The sequence below is a fragment of the Choloepus didactylus genome, chromosome 3, assembly GCF_015220235.1.
Source record: "Choloepus didactylus isolate mChoDid1 chromosome 3, mChoDid1.pri, whole genome shotgun sequence".
NCBI classification, from domain to species: domain Eukaryota; kingdom Metazoa; phylum Chordata; class Mammalia; order Pilosa; family Megalonychidae; genus Choloepus; species Choloepus didactylus.
In genome coordinates, this window is record NC_051309.1 from 16,281,270 (window position 1) to 16,303,559 (window position 22,290).

Consider the following 22,290-nt stretch of genomic DNA (forward strand, 5'->3'; position numbering starts at 1 on the left):
TACACGCATATGTGCGCATGCACTACTTACATAGTGAAGCATGTACTCTAATTCCTCCCCAATCTACTTTATATTTTATTTCTAGACAAATTCTAAACATTTTAAGTCCAAGGTTAAACAAAGAATGTAAAGGTTTAAAGACAACATTAAAAAGAATTCCAATATAAACACAAAAATGTTATATGAATTTACATTTAAAGGCAAAGTACATATAAATGAGCACTATCTTTTCATTCTAAAATCCTTCACATTAATCTTTACTGTACACAAGTGCGTGTGTTCACTGCTGGACTTTCCGGTAAGTCTAAAAGGATACAGACATAAAGAACGGCCATGAAAAAGTGAGGAATCACCCCTATATGGGCTCTTTTTCTTTCTTTAGGCTCTGTTGCTGTCCAATAGAGAGCATCCAATATATCTTGCCCAAATGATGAAAACAGACGATCAGCTACCTAAAAAAAATTATTGGAAAGACATTTCTTAATATTCCTCTTTAAATGTGTTACTAAAATTCAGCACCAACTCAAACACTGGAGATGTGATTTTTAAAATCCCCACTAGAAAGTAAACTCCCAGAGCAAGGAATATTTGTTTACTTAACAACTAATATTTCTTTATTTTCTAACACATACCGAGTGTTCAAATATTTGTAGAATTTGAATTAGACTTTGTCCAATTACGTATGTTTGTAATAAGGAAAGTTTTATATAGTGTAAAAATAAAATGAAGGCACCTCAAAATTCATCGTTTCTCTGGTTTTAGCTCTTTAAATACAAACTCAAGATTCAAAATTAAATCCTTTAGGACAAATACATCATTTGACCCACTCTGTTCACACCTAGTATTTGTAAACAATGGTAGCTGCAATTTGTTTGTGGTTTACTATATAAAATATAACATTTACTTCCTAAAGACATTTTCAGTTATCTCTATGCATATAGTATAACAAATAAAAAGAGGCACATAAAAAAGAAAAAAGGAGGGCATATCATTCAGGAGTCAGTTGGAATGCCGCACCCAGAGAGGCCTTCCCAGACCCCCCAGTCCCCCATGGCATCACACTGCTCTTTTTCATCATAGTATTTATTGTTTCCTAATATCTCGTTGCTCATTGTCTCTCTCCCCACCTCTAGAATATAAGCTCTATGACAATAGGGGCTTTAACTGCTTTGCTCACCTCTGTATCTCCAGGGTCTAAGACAGAGCTTGGCATGAAGGAAGTGACAATTAAATATTTGCTGAATGAATGAACTTTGAATAAATGCAGATTTTCACATGCTGACTACTTTCCAGTGAGATATAGTGTATTAAAAATGTTTAGTAGGCACTTACAGAAATTAGAAAATTTTGTTTACTTGCTGTACAAAAATTTCAAAGCACTTTAAAATGTAAATCTGTTATGACAAACATATATACAAATATATCATCTTCATAAGTTTCAAGTTGTTACAAAAAGAACACATGCGTTTCCAATGACTCTGCAAAACAATTTTCAGTATCATTTGACAATTTACATTTTAAAGGTGGTATTGTTAAAAATGTCTAGGCAGCAGATAACCACCTTCTATTCTTGAGGAAATGTTGGACCCTAAGGACTTGCTACCCTAAGTGTCTTCCAGGCACCACCTTGTTAGAAATAGAGGATCTCCAGCTCCTTCTCACATCTATGGAAGCAGCATTCCCATTATAACAAGACCCTCATGTGACTGTGTGCACATTAAAGGCCAGAAGCACCACTACTGGAGTTGGTGAGAAAGTAGTCTTGACTCTCAGGAACCTGAGGTATTGGAGGACTTGGAAGTTATGTCCCACTGGCCATGCCTGTGCAGGTGGAGGGGTGGAACTGCCCTCCAAGGGAAAGCGAGTGCCCTCACCTCTAGCATGTTGTAGATGATATAGAGCTTGATGACAGACTGCCCCCTTATCAGGTGATACATCATGGAGTAATCAACATAGTGCATCATAAAATAGCAGATGACCAAAATGACGCCCTTCAAAATGTCGCACACCTGGGCAGGCTGAAGCAACCGTCTGTCCCTGAAATGTACAAGAAGTAATGCAAATATGAGTTTCACTTTACGTATTCTCAAAATAAATAATCTGTACTGGACATACACTGGCATACAGAGGTAATAATGAGAATTAGGTTGATCTTTTAAAAACTTCAAACTAACTAGGAAAGTTATTACTAAATGGCTATTCTACGGTGTGAAATTTCATGCCCAAGTACAGAATATAAAGCTGTTAAACCAGAATTACTTTTAGAAACGTGTGGTCTTCACAAGTGAACACAAAAAGTGTGTGTCTCATCACTGCTGATCATCAGGTGGTAAAGTGATTTAAAGCAACAGATTTCCAGAATTACAACATAAACCTTTAACCTAATTACAAAGCCACAGAGCTCGCTGGATCAGTCCTTCATACACAGTAGCAGCACTCTGGGCACTACCCTGCAGTTCAAACTTTTAATTTAACAACTGAGTTGATTTTTCCATATAGGTTCATAAGGAACTCCTATTTTATGGTAACACAGTGTTTCACCATGTGGATGCACCATAATTTATTTAACATATCATTGGCAGATTTCCGGTCATCTGCAATTAGGAACTGTGATGCAATATACATGCCACGTCTCACGTATGAAAGTATATCCGTCAGACAAATTTCTAGAATTGGAATTTCATAGTTATGTTTACTTGAAATTTTGACAGAAATAGTTCAATTGGCCTTGGAAGAGGTTGTATCAACTTACACTTCCACTAGCAATGTATGAGAAAGCCCATAGTAACTGTTGAATCAACTTTCAGATCTTCACCAATCTTCCTGGCAGAAAAGGGTACCTAGCGTAGTTTCAGTGTTCATTTTTTTAATTGCGAGACTGAACTTCTTTCTTATATACTTAAGAGTCATTCATATTTCTTATGAATTATCTCATCTTGTCTTTCTCTTACTGATTTGTAGAACAGCTTTTATATTACAGAAGTTAGCCCTCTGTGACAAGAATTGAAAATAGTTTTTTCGTAATTAATCTGAGAAGAATCATTCCTTAGTTCTGAAGTCAGCGTAGGAAGAGTTACACTAAAATTGTAAAAAGAATTTTAACAAGACATAGCAAAAACTATGTTAGAAAAGATTTACAATCTCTTTCACTGGGTATAAAATTCCTGTGGCGACAATAGGAAAGAAGCTTTATCTAGTTCTATTACGGGTTCATTCCTCAACACAGAAAATGCTTGGTACCCCATCATGGCAGCTTTTATGTGCTGTGCAGTGACTTAAAAGCCCTGAGTATTTTTTAGGCGCTGTAGAATATCTTCATTTCCACCAATGGTGACAACATTTTTAGCCACTCTAACAGGTAAGCTCATTTTCTAGTTGGGATTCCGTGGTTTCCTATTCTCTGGAGCTCCTTCCTAAGCCTGTTCATAGTCAGAAAAGGAGCTCTTTTCCTCCAAAGATCTTTGTAGCATTCAACCTTTCATGAAGTCTTCCAAACTGTCACCTGAAACATTATTTTACAATGTAACGACGATGTAACACCACTACTGTGAGTAGCTGACATATGATCTCTTTCTTGTTTTTAAGAATGGATACCACACAGTTAGGTATGAATTTGGTGAATGGATACAGTATAGGTAGGTATGAATTTGGCTGATCAATTCACAGAAAGAACATGAGATACTATGAGAGTCCTGAAAAGAGAGAAATTCTGTGAAGACTATCTGTGCCCAGGAAGAGCTAGAAGTAGATGAAAGACCCTGAGCTGGATCAATCAACCTAACTGGGGAGATAGTTCAGACTTTGTGTAAATCAGACCAGAATCTTGAAATAGGTACTACAAATGAGGGAAATTATTCTAAGCAGTTGAAGTTAGGGTTTTGGACAAAATTAAATCAATGATCAAGTTTTTCAGTCTCTACTATATTCTCTATCATCCTGACTTCCTCTTCCCTAGTGCCATTCCCCTCTCTCCTGAGCACACTCTGGCCATTTTTTCCGATCTTTAGCTCCCATCTTCTGAACACCCAGCCCAGAGTACAGATCTCTGTCAAGGCTATTTGATTAACAAGGTAATTCCCCACCCCTACCCCACATATTATAAAATGGAAGAGGCATTCTATTTATCAGTATAATAAAAGTCACTTGAATAAAGTGAAAAACTCACTAATGTAATTTAAAGGTTTGGCTGTTAGCCATCAAGACGAGTAATATTAAATAAGATATTCAACAGAATTCAAAATAATTTTTCAAAATAAGACATTCAACAGAATTTTTACAAATTTTCAAGTTAAACCACCCTTATGAAACAATTCTCTATATCTCTAAATTTTATCTTTTATTCATACAAATATTCCCAAAGGATTTGCACATTTTACCAATTAAACTGTCTCTATCAGTTTTCAAAGGCTCATAGATTTATTTACTACTTAACAGAATTAAGCAGTAGAGAAAGATAATAGAAGGTAGGCTTTTTCCTCCCCTTCTCCAGAAGAAATTATGCAAGGTTAAAGTAAAAACTGATAGGCACAAGACGATCAGGAAGCAGGGGCAGGAACAAAAATGAGCAAGAGAAATGGGATAATCCTTGGATAATTAATTTCAAATCGGTGTTAAAATATGTCAGGTTATCGGTATGAGTTATTCTGTTAGAAAACACAGGTTGGATCTTTCTTTCTCTCTCTTTTTTAGCATTTTTAGCAATTTGTGATATAATCGAAAGAGTGAAGAAATACAAGCACTATTGAAATTAAAAATGTAAAATATATAATAGAGTTCACAGTTTCTAAAGAAAAGTCACTTCACAATTTTAAAGTAAACTGGAGTAAAGTTGTGAAATCAAGATCTTTTCCTTACTTGGAAAACCAAATTTTTAAAATCTTAAGTTTGACTGACATACAGTGGAAAAATAATAACTTAAACTGAACGATTCAAGTCTTTCCTTGGGCTTTAAAATAATTTCAAACTATACTAGAAAAAAATAACTGGTTTCATAAAGCTATCTTCAGTATGTGAGGTGTGCAAAACAAAAATTGCTTATATGGAAAGAACTAAGCTCGCAGACTGCTGTCATCTTGGAATACAGTATTTGCTATCGTCTAGACTGTCATGTGCAATTAAAGAACACTCTGAGTGCTTTTCCTGTGTTAGGTGCAATCATGGGTCAAATCCTGCGTAAATAAATGGGGACAAAGCTTTAAGACCAACCAAGGGTGCTATTAAAAAAAGGATAGGGATTCACATTTTCTTTAGTATGCTCCCATCCCAAATGGTTACCTCTGCGTATGCTGTTTATTTCTGCATTATAATTAATATTCGTTTGCACTGATCTCAATTTGGTCAAGAGTACAGAAGGAAAAATCAGGGTTTACTCACCACAAGGAGTCCCTGTGACACCATATTCCATTTCTATAAAGGAAGTGAAAGAGCTCCTCCCTTCGGTCTGATTCACGAGAGAGAAAGAAAGAGAGAAGGTTGTAATGTTGCTACGCTACTTAGTGTCATGGTGAGGAAACGAGGGACAATAAAACCTGGCTTATGAAGGCTTTCTAAAATAACACATATATCGCTATCTACAAATAAGCCACACAGATAAGCTCTGGTAAGAGGAAGCAACAGACATACTTGTTTCCCCAGAGAAAGTTACCAAGAGCTTTTCTTACATGCACTAGAGTGGTGAAATTGGTCACTTAGGCCATATGTAAGGCTTCTCTCTAAAAGGAGAAAAAATATAATTATGTTTTATATATATATATATTTATATGGAATTAATTTGGAGTAGAATTATCTTGAATAAGGTAAGGTAAACAGAGGAAATCCAATAGGTTAGGACACTCTCAAGCATTTGAAATTCATAAATCTTGAAGACAAAAGCTTTCCCATAGGGTAAACTATCAAAAGAAAAAAACTACTAGTGCCTCTTTAAAAAAAAAAAAAAAAAAAGAGTCCATGAAGTACCAAGTAAGAGCTCCGCCTAAAGACGGGGTGGGAGATCGGAACATTTTCTTGCACATATTTGCTCTAATAGTAAAAGAAAAATACTGTAGCAAATATTTAAACCTGCTCAACTCACCCATCACTGCCTAACATTTTAGTAAAGTTTTCAAAAATGTCAGTTCTTGGTACCAGACTATATCATTTTTCTCTATAATCTTATCTTCCTCAACTTTTATCTCAAATGTGACTGAGAACTGAAGTCACAAGTTTTAGGAGAGAGAGGGTTCACAAAAAATGCCAGACAAATTAAAAATACTTATATAATTGGGCATTATTTATTCCACAAGTAAATGGGAAAAATAATGTTTAACACCTCTTTAGCAAAATAGTCATTTACTTTTCTGAAAAACAAAACACTATCATTCTTTCAAGAAACAGATACCTCACATAAGGAATCAAAACTTATCTCTGCTTTCCATGTCCTCATTATTTAAAAAATTATCCTAATTTAAGAAGTTTCTTGAATGTTTGTTTAAAAATGATACTAACCTACGTGGGAAAGAGAAGAAATACATAAATGAATCTACTTTCAAAGACTCTGGAGGTATTTCCTTCTCTTGTTTAGTCTACAACCAAACATCTGTGCCCAAAGATTTTTCAAGACTCTTTTTTCCATTAGAAACATTTTCTGAGTGTTCTTAAGATCACTGAGGACAAACGTAAAAACTTCTCATGAAAGCAGTGCATCCTTTGCCGAAAACATGCACACAATACAGAGTCAAGACAATTACCCCACCAACATCGCAAAATGAGCAGATGCCAGCTGCGTTTACTTAAAGGGCTGTGGAAATCACCCTGGTCCTTCAGCCCTGGTGAAAGGCAGACTTTGTGTATTTAAGTTGTCAGTACCAGCAAAAACAGAAAACAAAAAAACCCCACACCAACAAAACAACCATGGCAAGTTGGCAGAAGATACAGAAATAGGTTCAGAGAGTAAATTCTACAGCATCTAGGGGCTGTCAGTTTTAAAACTAGCCTCTCACAAATGCTGCACAAGATACAACTCTTCGAGAAGGGGAGGTGAGAACACTAACCACAAGTGTGAAAAGGCGGCAGTAACGTTACTCATTATTGATCTGTTACTCTATTATTGATCTGATCTTGACAAACAGAACTAGAGTCTGCAAACAGTTACTGCTTGCAGGTTAGCATTTTTATTAATTTGACAAATACATGGTATTTTTTTTCCTTTTTTGGGGGGAATAATTTCAAAGAACTAACATATTAGGAAGACAGGAACTTCTTTTGAGGAAAGAAGACTGAATTACAGAAGAATGGAAAAAGGGAGAGAGAATACAATCAACTTCTTTGCTTCTTATCCCTCTGACGATAAATATAAAATAAAGTCAGACTGAAAGAGAGAGCACTTTTTGCTTGCTGAAAAAGATGGAACATGATATAGCTATAGGCGAGACAAACAAATAATCTAAACTTAAGGTACTAAGACACTAAGCCAGTATTTTCATAGTCTGTGTAATTTGACTTACACCTGCACGATACTTAAAATTGCTGCAGTTCTGTTCTATAATTTTAACTACATTTCCTGTTTCACATATATCATAAGTATGTATTAGTGATACCATAAAATGTAATTTTTCCAAAGATCCAAGTTGCAGAAATAGTAAGAATTGCTTTCTCCGGCGAGCCTAATGGTGCCTTAAATATAATGTTACAGGCTGCCCTCTAGTGTCATTTTAGCTATAAAACCTTGAAAATGAAAAAAAAATTCTGTTTTAAAAGTGTTATTCAAATTAATTTAGATTGCAAATTCTTAAAAAAGTCATATAAAAAGGAAATCAGCTTTATTTTAGGTGCTAAAAAGAAATCTTGAAACAACTAAGAGGTAGGTTCCAGAGACCATCAACCACTCATGAAAAGAAATAGGGAAGACAGGATTTACGATTCCCCAACTCCCTGAAACACCTTTTAAGTTTCAGAACACACACGGAAAGTCTTGTCTAATGTTACTTAGGTGCCTGCTTCCCCAAATGACAGGGGGCACAGAACCTGAGGTGGCACACGTTCTAGACAAGGCAGGTCTTCAAATAAGAGGCTAAAAATAAAAGAGACCCTTGGGAAATTGGCAAATCACCAGTGTCATTTACTGAGTGTACACCTCTGTGTGCTAACCACACCCAAGGAAGGCAATCCCAGTCCAGAAAGAAGAAAGTTTTCAGGTTAAATATCCTTTCAATGTTTTATCTCATTATGTCAACACCATATAGCCATACAGAACAGGATATATCTTTGAAAGCCATTTACTTTCAGATGGCTAGCACATCAACAAAAAATGAACTAAAAAGTAATCTACCTCACAGTGTAGATGTGAAAATCCCTACATAATATGAAGTTAGGTGGTTTCACCTGACTTTATCTTAACAACTATGTATCCATCCTCTTCCCGCAGTCACACATGAAAATTCATATTTAGCAACGTTTTATTAGATTTTATTTTGGTTTTCTGAAATGGTAACTAAAATGCAATGATTTATTGAGCACCCAATAGTGATAAAACAGCAAAGTATGCTTAAGATTTGTTAATATTACAGTATCATGCTATAATTGTCTTTAAAAGTTTGCCAATAAGAATAAAGCCTCTAAAAAAAATTCTCCCAAAGGTATGGAGGATGGACTTGAAAGATCTTAAAGCTGATGGTTACATTCCTAAAAAGATTCTTTTGTTTATCATGTAATTAATAAAAGATGTAATATAATTCTCTATTATTCCAAAAAGTAAGGTTTTGGAATGTAAAGAATAACATAACAATGAAGTGATGTGAATTCTTATAATTGTTTTACTACATGCAACCTTGTAAAGAATTTTTTACCCTCTTCAAAGTATGTTACTGATGCTCAATAAAGTTACCCAATTCAAACTGAAGGACTGCTTTCTTACAAAAACTGATAAAGATTTCTTTTTAAAGGGCCTATATGTGTTATCTGTGCCTTCAAAATATTAAGTATATACTTCTTTACTACTTTAAAAGAGAATCTACCATGACTTCAGTCTTTAAAAAAGACTGAAAAAATATGTATATAGATCAATTATTTTGAAACACAATTTCCATGGTTAGAAATTGATAACAGTTTTATTAATTATATATTTTATGTACCACGGAACAGTCACCTATTATACAGTTTAATGACATTTCATAAATCATTGTTCACTTTGGCATCTTAAAACTTTCTGAATGAAATGTATTTAGGAAAGAGATTCATGTTAGAAATGTAACTTGGGCAACTATAAAAAGAACTCAATGATAATGCTACAAAGACTGACTAAAGAGAGTGGAGTCCTATTGAAATAACCAAATGAAGAAAAGAAAACCTTGAAATCCAACTTCTTTCTCACCCTCAGACCAATGAATCATTAAGATTTGTGTAAGCTTAAAATGTTTGCCTTACTGTTCCTAGTTTTGGTGGAAAAGAAAGGGAACTAATATTTGTCTGGGTCTACCATGGCCCAGATACTACCCTGGGTATTCTTTTCACATCTCCCAGTCTCTGTGGTGGAAGATGCTGGCTCTTAAGAAGCCCTTTCTACTGAGAGGGAAATGGATTAGAGGAGAACAGGTTGCTGCCCAGCAGCGGCTCATCAGTGCTGACAGGGCTGGGTTTCAGCTCTGTCCGAGTCTTCCCCCTTCCACAGTAGCCTCCGAGGGATTTTCCACTCTCACACATCAGAGGAGGTCTTACCTGAAATCAGTAACTAAGGCTCCATGGATCTCTAAGACTGGTTCTCAAGTGGGACAAAGGGAGGAAGCCGTGTGGTAAGAGCTCCTTCGGAGGCTCTGATACCTCCCACCTCGCCGCCTCGAACCCTGCCCTCACCATCCAGAGGACGTCTAGCTGGCCCTACAGGGAGCATTAGGAAAGCGGCAATTTGTCTCTCAGCCCTTTTCATGACCATGCAGTCTCTTGCATTATTAACATTATTTACTGACTAAAGTAAAGTTTTGGTTCAAAACCATTCTGGTAAAAAATGTGCATGTAAGAGGTATAAATATAGAATACTATATAACATCCATTAAAAGATAAACATCATTAGTGTACACATTAAGGGCTAAAGTGTGGATGAAACTGTATGAACCCTCCCTATTGCTGAAAAATCTATCCAAGTGATTATTCAGTTTAAAAACCACATGTCATAAAATTAATGAAATAGTTTGAATATTTAGAGTAATTAATGATCTTAAACTTACCTTAAGCCATAGCAAGGCAAAGTGAAGAGCCTGAATAGTGCCAGGAAAACTCTTAAAGGAAGCAGGGTGAACACATACAGAAACGCATCCAAGCACAGAAAGATTCCAAATACCATGAGCTGGATTTTAAGAGGAAAGAAGGACAAAAAACAGTAAAATAAATTATTCTTTATATAACTTAGATGAAAAGTTCAAACACTCATGGGATTTCTAAATTTCGTGGGAAATTCACTTCTCGTGACGTAGGTATGGGAATAACAAATTAACAGCTCTACTTGTGTATATGAATTTTATTTTAATGAAAGTCCTTTTTAAGTGCAGGTTTTTAGTTCTTCCAGATTCTTTGTTTTACCATCTAGAAGTCCAATTACTCAAGAGACAAGCTGCTCTTGACTGTGGCTATAAAACCTCTGATGTGGCTTTCTTGGTACTTCCTCGAACTTTAAAGGTCTTGGCAGAAAACTTTTCAAATCTAGTGTTACTCTTCATAATTTTGCTATTTCCTGTTTATAAGAATCCTTCAGTGGTGGAAAAGTGATATGCAGATTAGTTAAAATACCGTTTTTTCATGTTAGAACAAACATGTAAATTGGTTACTAACTGTAATACAATTCCATGTGCACTCAAACTTAGAAGACGATATCCTTAGAGGGCGATATCCTTAATTCAAGAGGACCAGCTGCTAGGGTTTCTCTTTCTCCCTTTCTCATATACTTGCAACGCCCTTCCCTGTGGGTTTTTTGGGTAGCATTACACATTTGCCCATTAAATTTAGGACTACGTAAAAGCAGCACTTTCTGTAGGTATGATGTGCAAACAGGGTAAAGTGTATTTGTCCTCACACATACAACTTCATGTATCATTAGTCAATAAGTGGACCTACATAAATATACTAAACAGTTAAAAGCTACACCTGTAACTGAAAGGACAAATTAAATTAATTTTTGGCAGGAATGTCTCAAAAATACACTATATATGTACCAGATTTTTTAATCATTATACATAGATCCTGACAGTTCCCCTCATCTCTACCCTCCACCCCCCACCCCCATTTTTTTTAAACAATTTAGACTCATTGTGAACAACAATGAACACACAACACTCAACTACTTAGGCTGCCGGGTCACCGCTGCAGAGGACACTTTTAAAATCTTCCTCCCATGACAGTCAGTTAAGTTGGTCACCCTGTCTCTGTTGTCAGTATAGAGTCATAGTTTCACATCTGTTTTCTTGTTTTACAAAGAAATGGGTTAAAGACTGAGCAAGGTCCAGATAGATAATGGTCCTTATTTATTACTCTCTGGTTTCTGAGAAGCCTTTCCCGGTTTGCTTGTGGACTGTTGGTTACACTCTTAAGGCAGAGGCTGACAGAAATCTGACCTTCCCAGCAGGTATTTTGGTGTGTTTGTGTAAGGAGACAGGGTGCTGCGAAGGAGAGTATGGGATTAACTTTCTCATGAGCTTACACTGGGGATAAATGCATTACTCAATCATCCAACAATGATCAAGCTGTTAATATGGGCCAAGTAACATGCTTGGCCCAGCGGGGACAGAGTCACAGAGGACACTGGGACATGGTTCCTGCCCTCAGTAAGCTTATTCATGCTTTAGCACTAAGAGACACAGCATGTAGATAAGGAAGGATGATGCAGGATTGTGTCTACAGGGTACAGGGAAGCCTGAGAGAGATGACCAAACCAACCTGGAAGAGTCAGAAAAAGCTGCATAGAAGAAGACACTCTTAAATGGCATTTGAGATGATGAGGGCCATTTGCCATGTAGAGAGGATGGTGGAGGGGCAGAGATGAGGGTGTGGGGGCTGAGGAGGAAGCACCAGCACGAGTACATGCACAGAGCTATAACTTTCTCTTTGTTTGGCTGAGAGGCATCCGTATTAGTATGCTTTTTAGTATTGTTTATGGTAAAAACTAGCAACAAAAGTCTAACCGGCATTCCCCTTCACATATTAAAACAGACAACTCAGTGGGAACTAATAACGTCACACTGTATGCTGAGCCTCGAACTGCACCACCTGCAGCTGTGAAGACACTAGATCTCAACATTAAAAGGACGGAAAAGAAGGGCCATAGCCACAATTGAAAAAAATTTAACTGGGTGAAAATAAATCATTCATGCATGTGAGGACACACATAAAAAAGAAAAATAACAGAAATGCCTTTCACAGTTTGGAAACGTGGAAATGTGACTCACCTTCCTACCCACTCCACTGTTTCATGTTACACTTTCTCATAAAATACACAGGTATTGTTTTCAATTCTTTGCAAATGACAATAAGAAATTTTTATACAAAAGTAAACAAGTGCAATCCTGAAAGTCTTCATCCTTGACGGATGGAAAGAAACTAGTGTTGAGCAAAGTGAGCCAGGAGCTGTACAAGGTGCTGCATGCTGGGCAAGCAAAACACTTGAATCTCTATGGCAGTTCCAGAATTGGAAAACAGTTGAGCAAAGAACCTCCTACATTCTAGGTGCAGTGGTAAGTGTTTACCACTTAATCCTCTTATCAGCTCTTGGAGGCAGTCATCATTATCCCTGCCTGACACATGAGAAAACCACAGCTCTGGAGGCCGAATGCTTGTCCCAGGCTGTGGGTCAGATGAAAGGAACTGGCATTCAAGCTCGGGTCAGACACTGTCTCTCTGAAGCAGTTTTAAGCAGAGCAAAAAGATTTCCCTTGTTATTTTTACTAGGCATAGAGGGTAAGGCAATTTTCTTTGTGCTAACTTGTCTTTCATCAATTTACCTAGTATTGTGAAAAATGCAGAAATAGTAGGCATCTAGTAAATCAAACTTTAAAAAAGCATAAAAATTCACATACTTAGATTTATTGCTAGCTCTGAAAGTGATAATTAGAATTGAAAACTTTCAGTATATATTATTAATGAGAATAACGTGTACTTTTACATCTTCAGTTAATTTGTATGGCACCTTGATAAAACAGGTAATTATGTTTTCCTTTTTATTTGGACCAAAAAAATGATAAAGTAGTCAAGCATTATTACGTAATGGCTAAAAGAATTTTCCCTGAAATATACAAGGTATGACTATAATGTAATGAAATCAGTGTCATATGCTACTCTGTTTCCCTTTTGATAAACACAAAAACCTCCTGCTTTCCTTTTAATGCCATTTGAAATTTTAAAATAAATATAATGTGGGTGCCCACTAGAGGGTTCTGAGTCTGAATGCTGACTGTCATGGGAGCCCAGTGATGCAGAGCTCAAATGGGATATGCCTCTTGGAACTACACAAACTATCTTCTGGAAATTCTCCATCTCCTCCACTACTAATACCAAATACCACCTGCAAGTTGAGCATTACAGGTTTGGAGTGTTAGTTGGAAAGGAGGGGCAAACAGGCTTAGAAAACCAAGTTTCCCTCTCATTTTCCTAGTCCCACCCTCTTGAAGTTCTGGGTCTACTCCTGTAAGAACAGAGAGCATATCCTTCAAAATTCTACATTGGGGGATGTTCTAGTTTGCTTATGCTGCCAGAATACAAAACACCAGAGATGGATTGGCTTTTATAAAGGGGGTTTATTTGGTTACACAGTTACAGTCTGAAGGCCATAAAGAGTCCAAGGTAACATGTCAGCAATCAGGTAACTTCACTGGAGGATGTCCAATGGTGTCTGGAAAACCTCTGTTAGCTGGGAAGGCACATGGCTGGCGTCTGCTCCAAAGTTCTGGTTTCAAAATGGCTTTCTCCCAGGATGTTCCTCTCTAGGCTGCAGTTCCTCAAAAATGTCATTCTCAGTTGCTCTTGGGGCATTTGTCCTCTCTTAGCTTCTCCAGAGCAAGAGTCTGCTTTCCATGGCCATCTTCAAACTCTCATCTGCAGCTCCTGTGCTTTCTTCTAAGTATCCCTCTTGGCTGCAGCTCCTCTTCAAAACACCACTCACAGCTGCACTGAGTTCCCTTTGTCCATCAGTTCATTTACATGGCTCCAGTGACTCAACTTAGACCCACCCTGAATGGGCAGAGCAACAACTTCATGGAAATTATCCAATCAGAGTCATCACCCACAGCTGGGTGGGGCACATTCCAAAGAAACACTCAAAGAATTGCAATCTAATCAACACTGATAACGTCTGCCCACACAAGATTACATCAAAAATAATGGTGTTTGGGGGACATAATACATTCAAACTGGCACAGGGGACAAGAGGCCAATAGGAATGACACTTCCCCAAGGAATTCATAATCTAGTGAGCAGGACAAACACAAACCATGCAGTAAGTGCCAGAGGAGTGACTGAGCTCTGGAGACAGTGGTGACCAGACAGGATCTGTGCAGGGTGTGGGGAGCTGAGGAGAGGCAGCCCTGGGGAATGTGTGCCTGGGCTGGGAGGAGCAAGTCAGCAAAGTCCTCCCAAAGAGGAGACAAGGTGGGCACCAGATTTTGCCAGGAAAGGTAAAGAGGAAAGAATTCCAAATAAAGAGAAGAGTGTGCACAAGTGAAACCAAGTAGGCTGTGGGGCCAGAATATAATTATAGAAGAAGGATAATAGTGTTCTTCAGTTAATTGCCAAGGAGCTCAAAATTTTATCCTGTGTTCCAAACATTCTCAACAAACCCATATGTAGTGATCCATTATCAGAAAAATGTCAAGAGAAATGGGTTATCAACAAGAAAGTTTACAAATTATTGTCTTTGAAAGCAATTACTGCAGCTTCAAAGTCATCCCTATGTAAAATATTTTTTATTCATCCGAATTCTAAAATTCACGCATCCAGGAATTTCACACATTCTAGGAGATGACCAATGACTCCAGCATTGCTCTAGGTAAGTGAATGCCATTCACTTATCTGACCTTTACAACACCCCAGGAGACAGGAACTTTTACTTGGTATTTTGCATGCAACAGAAAAGACAGAGAGCTCCTGTTCAGTGGGAGGAATGGTCCATGAGGGTGGCTGTGCCTCAGGCAGATTTGAGAGTCACAAGAAGGAACAGAGGCCTGACAGCTGCTGCCGGCCAAGGGGAGCTGCTGCAGGCTAAGTTCCTACACTTCTAAGCTCAGATCTAGTTTGTAGGGAGTGACAGCAGCAGCATTATAGCAGGCTGATGATAAGCTGAGAGGAGAGGGCAAGTTAACAGTCTTGAGTGAGAGTTCACAGTGGCCTGACAGGATGACAGAAATAGAGATGAAGAGAGTTAAGATTGTTCCCAAAGATAATGGGACAGAAATCAGAAATTAATGACTGATTAAAAAAACATAAACGTAGTCCCACAGTGCCAAGCTCATAAACTGTCTTTTAAATACATCAATGAATAGGCAGAGCCCTAGGTTTTTGGCTGGCTTGTCCCTGAAATATCTGATGGGTCCTCTGTGCCCAACAGGTGGCAGGGACCTGCACCATGCTAAGGAGGTCCTGGCGGCCTGGGCTGCTCCCCACCACCCCTGGGCCCCACTGCCGGAGGGTGCTGCCGAACGGGCCCTGTCCTTGGAGAAAGTTAAGAAAGGCAGGGCAGCTGCAGCAGGCACGTGGAAGCTGCTGTCACCCCCGCCACAAGCAGAGTGACAAGCCTTGGAAAGGACAGGAGGAACACAACCTGAGGTTGCCAAGGATGCCCGCTGGCTTTCCTGCATTGCAGCAGCTGCATGGTAGGACAACCGAGCAAAGGTGTGTCACAAACAAGAGCTGCACCATGAGAAGTTAGAGGGATGATTCGCCAAACAAGTGCTGATTAAATTAGAAACCGCGTAGGATGCCAGAGAAATCATTGCCACAAATAGGGGTCTGAGTAAGTACTCTTTATTAGTTTCACACAGAAATCCTAGGACTACTTTGTTGAAATAACAGTGTAACAAATTACTGCTACTGTATCTTCTTAACATATACCCCACGGTGAAAAACAGCATAACCTTTCCTATGATATTCTGATATTTTGATTAAGTTCATTATTTTGAAAATAACTTTTTGGCTTATTTTTCATGAATGTTCTTCACACACCCCCGTCCCCCAATGTAGAACTAAGTTTCTTAACCAGATATGTAAAAACTCCCTTTCCATTGGCCCACCTGTTTCCTTTGTTCCTCTTATGCAAATTTATCCACAGAGTCATCAATTACTAGACCTCTGGAGACAACCTAGTCCAACTTTCTAATTTTAGATGAAGTAAAGCCCAGAAGAGGTTAAAGGACTTTATGAGGACACTCAGCTAATACTTACTGGCAGACCTGAGATGAGAAAGCTAAGTTTGTTGATGCTTGTTCCCAAATATATCCACTATGTCACAGTAACCTTTCTCCATTTCAATAGTAATGATAGTCTATGCCTAATAATAACAATATTCTGTACTCACTACTCTTCAACCTGACAATTTTAAGGCTTATAAAAAGATTCTTAAAACAATTAAGTAGCTGGTAACATTAGTTCCACTTAAGATTAAGCAGTTACATTCAATTTTTAAAAATGTGTTAAATACCTATAATGTACAAAGCATGGTGGCAATGAAAGGATTGCCAAAAAGCATAGAATTACAAGATAATGAAAAGTCTCAAACATATTTTCATTTAAGTTCTACCTTTTATGATAGATAAGGTTTAAAAAACATGTAATCATGGAAAAGTAATTTTGATGAAAGGCTTAATAACAATCTCAATAAGAATCAGAAGCATTTAAACACGAGATATTTTATGAGGTAAATAATCAATTGAAAATTTTAGTTCATAGAAAAGTCTATGCACATAGAAAAATCTTGATATCTGTCTTGCTTCTCTTATTGCCAATCCTTGTTGAAGACTGCTATATTACTTTTTCAGAAGCAAATACCTCTGAGGTGGCTAACCCAATAATCATTCCCAATCCTTTTCTCTCTCTGTTGGTAAAGCAAAATGTTTATTGTTTTGTCTCCTTTGTGGCTGGGGGTTGGGGGTAGGGTGTGGAATGTGGGGAAGAGGAGAACACTGTTATTCATTGTGCCAGTTTGGATATATTATGTCCCTCCAAAAGACATGTTTTAATCCAGTCTTGTGGGATATTTGGATTAGGCTGTTTCCATGGATATGTGACTCACCCAAGTGTGGGGGATAATTTTGATTAGATTATTTCCATGGAGGTGCGGCCCTGCCCACTCAGCATGGGTCTTGATTAGTTTACTAGAGTCCTTTAAAAAGAGCCACACAGTCCCAGAGGCTGCTGACACTCACGCTTAGACATGCTTGGAGACGCAGACAGAGGGATGATTAGCTAAGAGATGAAGCCCAGAGTTTGCCTGGGGATATGCTAAGACAGGACCCCCAGGCGCTTAGAGAGGAATGTCCTGGGAGAAAGCCATTTTGAAACCAGAACCCTGGAGCAGACACCAGCCATGCGCCTACCCAGCTGACAGGTTTTCCAGACGCCATCAGCCATCCTTCAGTGAAGACACCCTGCTATTGGTACCTTAGTTTAGACACTTTTATGGTCTTAGGACTGTAATGTAACTTTGTAACCAAATAAACCCCCTTTAAAAAAGCCAATCCATTTCTGGTATTTTGCATAACAGCAGCATTAGCAAACCGGAACACTCACTTTGGCCAATAAGACATAAAAGGAGGTATTCTGCGGCCCTCTGAAAGCTTTACATTCCTTATTTAAAAAAAAAAAGTCAAAAAAGGTTAACACTACCTGTCACCCTTATTTTTGATGATAATGCAGCATGTAAAGCCTGGGATCACAACTGTCATCTTTTTATTAAAAGGCAACAAGCAAAAAAGCCAATATGTCAAGGATGGCAAAATGCATATATAAAGAGGACTTGAATACATAATAGCTTCATTAATCTGCGAGAACAACTGAGACCTCCTCCTACTTCTAGACTTCTTACAAAAATATAGCCTCCTACTTGTTTAAGCCACTATTAGTTAGTGTCTTTGTTAGATACAGTCAAAAGCATTCCTAAGAAATACAACTTAAAAGGTTCATCCCAAAGTCTAGAGTCTAAACTCCTTAGCCTTACCACTAAAAGTTTTCTGTAACCTGGATCCAACCTATCCATCCAGAGTACATTTGCCATTCCATGTGCGTCCCCATCAATTTCCCACTTCTGCATCTACCTAGCAAACCCACTCCCTACCCCATGCACTTACATACATGTCTTACAATACATGTACAAAATCTACCTCTGTTCTCATTACTTGCCATCACCTTCACAAATCTTGCCCTGATCCTCTTCCTCATGCTTGTCTTGTAAGCAAACTTTCCCTTCTCTAAATTCTTGGTAGCATTTTATTTATACTTTTTAATGACACTTATGCCTTTGTATCTTCTATTACAATTATTTACATATTTGACATCCCCTATTAGACTAAGAGCTGGGTTTTATATTCATTTCTATACTTCCACACTGCAAAAGTGCCTGGAACATAGTTAAGCACTCAAAACACAGACTGAGCAAATTTATAATTCAGTGAATGAGTGTTCTGTATCTCTATAGATTAGCATTTAATATATCAGGGAATTTTAGATAATTCTATGATGAGCAATTCTTTACTATTTACTACAGATTGAGATTCACACAGATGACAAAATTAGTCCTTGGATAGGAGATGACTTTGTATAAGGGCCAAGGTAAATTGTTCCTATGGGGTCAAAATGCAGTACATGCTTAGTACATGCTTCCACTGAAACATGAGCTGAAGGCGAAACCTTCCTGGAAGTCAATACAGGACTGCCACAGTGGGGCAGCTGGAGGAAACACTTACATCTCATGATCTTGTGGGGGGCATTTAATGCTTACAAATTTAAAGTGCTTAGGACAGTGCCTGGTGCCTAACCATTAATTAATAGACGTTATTTTTATATCAATACAGAAATGGATGGCAGAAGTGGGATGTAATTGGCCAAGTCAAAGTGGTGTATGAACAAGTGAGAAATTGCTCACTGGGAACTGCCTCTCTAGGAAACTGGGAACCCCCGTTCTGATTTCACCAAGCATCCAGTCCATACTGTATGCTTGCTTAGGCTGGACTCGAGGAGGCTTGGTAGGGAGAGTTATCCTTTGTGGCCAAGTCCTTCATCAAAGAGATAAGCTCTACTCCAAGCTAAAAGGAAAGGGAAGAACACACAGTCTTCTGTGGAGGCTCGTTCTGCCTGTGGCCAGCAATGCAAGAGGGCTGAGGGTTACAGAATCGTTCTCCTTGCTCGTTAAAAAGACAAGTTTAATAGTGAGGAAAGCAGTGAAATTAAGAGAGTCACTTGAGATAAAACCAGGGCTGGTCAACTCTGCAAACAAGCTCATTACCCTCCCACCTATATGGGACCTGACTCCCAGGGGTGTAAGTCTCCCTGGCTGCGAGGGCCATGACTCCCAGGGATGAGCCTGGCCCTGGCATCGTGGGATTGAGAAAAACTTCTTGACCAAAAGGGGGAAAAGAAATAAAACAAAATAAACCTTCAGTGGCAGAGAGATCTCAAATAGAGGTGAGAAGTCAATCTGAAGGTTATTCTTAGGCATTATATAGCTATTTCTTTCTAGTTTCTAGTGTATTAGAATAGCTAAAGGAAATACCTGAATCTGTTGAATGGTAATCCAGAAAACTTGATTCTTGAGGATAATTGTATAACGATATAGCTTTTATTGTGTGACTGTGTGACAGTGAAAACCTGGTGACCGATACTTCTTTTAACCAGCGTGTGGGCAAATGAGTACTAAAATAATGACAAAACTATATAAATGATGGGGGGAGATGCTTTAGGTGTCCTTTTATTTTTTTATGTATGTTTTCCTTTATTTTGGAGTAATGAAAATGTTTGAAAATTGATTGTGGTGATGAATGCACAACTATACGATACGGTGAGCCACTGATTGTATACTTTGGATGGATTATACAGTGAGTATATCTCAATAAAATTGCATTAAAAAACAAACAAACAAAAAAAAAACATGGCTGGAGAACTCTTAAAACCAGGACTCTCCCAATCACCTCCTGCTGTACACACCCCAAAGATGACAGCTACCCCTACTGCAAAGAGACATTTAATGGCATGCAGGCTGCGGATAAGAAACCCATCAGCTGTGCCTCCTTACTTTTAAAAATCTCTCTTGCTCTATTGAGGCAGGGCATTCCCCTAATTTGCTGAAGTGAAGGACTGCAAAATATTTTAAAACACATATAGGGCTTACCATGTAATTAATATATGCATATTTTATAGATGAGATAAATGAAGGTACAGGGAAGGGGTAAGTGAATTGCTCAAGGCCTCACAGTTAATGTTGTGGGGCCAAGACTCAAACCCTGGCAGTCTGGCTTTAGTGCACATGCTCTTTAAACACTTTGCCAAGCTGCCTCTCAACTCAGAGTGCAGAGAAAGCATGGTTCAGTCTCCTGATTAAATGGCGGAGAAAAACAAAGCCCCCAAAGGTTAAGTGAACCACACAAGAAACTAGTAACAGATCTGGGACAAAAACCCAAGGGGTGGGCACAGGAAGAGGGGTTTGTAGTAGAAGAGAATAAATGTACACCAAAAGTAAACAAACACACCAAAATTTTATATCCATACATTAGAATGAGAAGTTCAAGTGTGAAAAAAGTACCAGTAACTGGAAATACCATTTTAAATATATAAGCCATTCAATTCTATTAAATGTCAATATAAGATGTTTACCCATTGACAATATTAGACAAAAATTCTGGAATTTTTTAACATTAGTAAACAGGTTCAGTAAGAGACACTGAGTTAACTTTTCCCTTGACTTTAAAGCATAAACATTAATTATGTGTTTTACAGTATTTGCAATCTATGTAGAAGCAAAGTGCTCTTTAATATTCAAGGTGAAAATATCACAGTATTTAACAAAAAAGAGAAAAGAAAACGAGTAAGGTATTCAAAAAGGAAGCCAATCAAAACCAATTCAGATTAACCTGAAAAGCCTCTCAACTATTACAATAAAAGCCTTAAGTGAACACTGGCTGATCTGAAATAAAGGCCTTAAAGATATTAGAGCAAATTCATTCAGTTATGAGAGATATTTAAGCCTAGATTTACACTGAAACCTAAGTCTGCTTTGCTCAATGCATTCCTTAGTTTTAGACAGAAGTTAAGGGGAAATTGCTCTAGACTGAAAAATATGCCATCTTTTTTGTAGATTTTCAGCTATAAAGCTTCTAAAGTAATGTTCTGAGAGACTAAATCAAATTTTCCTAAATAAGCCTAAAGTCAAAGCCTCTCTCATGGAGAACAAATAGGATTAGAAAATTGTTACAATTTGTGTATGAGCAGTGTTAATTCAGCTTTTGGGGCCTTACACATTTTACATACATAGAAATGAAGCTAAAGTTTCATGGAACAAGACTTACCCTCAGTACAGGCAATGGACGCTGAAACTTTTTCTAGTCTATTATTAGAAATAAATACTCATCACAACTCACCATGTGGTTATGGGACCCATTAGTGGTCCGGTAATGGGCCCCAGTTTGAAAAACACTGTATTATGCACAAGTCTCATCAAGACCTGTGGGCGTTTTCCAGAAGACAATTTATATTCACAGTAACAAACATGAAATGTTTACTAACTTCTGTGAGAAATCTACCCAGGAATGATGCTTCTCATTGCAATGCTGCTGTTAAAGAAGAGACAAGGACGTGTGCAGTGGGCTTGCCTCTGTGGAGCTACAGAATTACGAGTGGATGCTGCCCCTGCTCGTTATTTCTGCCACAGAAGAGGTAACAAAAGGGGTCAGGCAGGCATCTTCCTACTCTGCTTGTGTCCATAAAACTTAGTTGTGGGTTTCAGGTAAATTCCTTTGTGTCCTTCTCAGAGAAAAATAGGAATCTGGAACTACTCAGACATGTGGGAAAAAAATCCCCTGCAGAGGCTTGCAACCAGGTGGGTGAAAGCTCAACAGGCTGGCCCTGCCCTGTGTAGGAACACAGGTCCCCGCGGGCTGTCCCTGCAGCTGGTCTCTGTTGTGTCCTCACTTCCCCGTCATTGCTTTAGAACTGGAAGGAACGCAGTGAGCGCTGAGAAGCAGGTTAAAAGCATTTTAAAAGAAAACCTTGATCAAAGGCAATACAGTTGTTCTCTCTCAAATATGTGCTTGCTCACTAGTTCTCTAAATCACTCCCAGTACAGAACTCCCTAAAATG

General features: G+C 38.1%; 1 protein-coding gene across 3 annotated transcripts in view; it reads right to left on the minus strand.

Annotated features, from left to right (window-relative positions):
• Positions 1-22,290, minus strand: part of TAPT1 (transmembrane anterior posterior transformation 1) — a 51,520-nt gene that overhangs the window by 19,954 nt on the left and 9,276 nt on the right. For 2 of the 3 annotated variants that reach the window (XM_037829438.1, XM_037829440.1), the window contains exons 3-5: positions 10,197-10,315; positions 1,875-2,037; positions 317-452 (exon numbers count right to left, since the gene is read on the minus strand). In XM_037829438.1, the coding sequence (XP_037685366.1) occupies positions 317-452; positions 1,875-2,037; positions 10,197-10,315 (418 nt within the window). The remainder of the gene's footprint in view (positions 1-316; positions 453-1,874; positions 2,038-10,196; positions 10,316-22,290) is intronic. The other variant, XM_037829439.1, reaches the window with a different exon arrangement.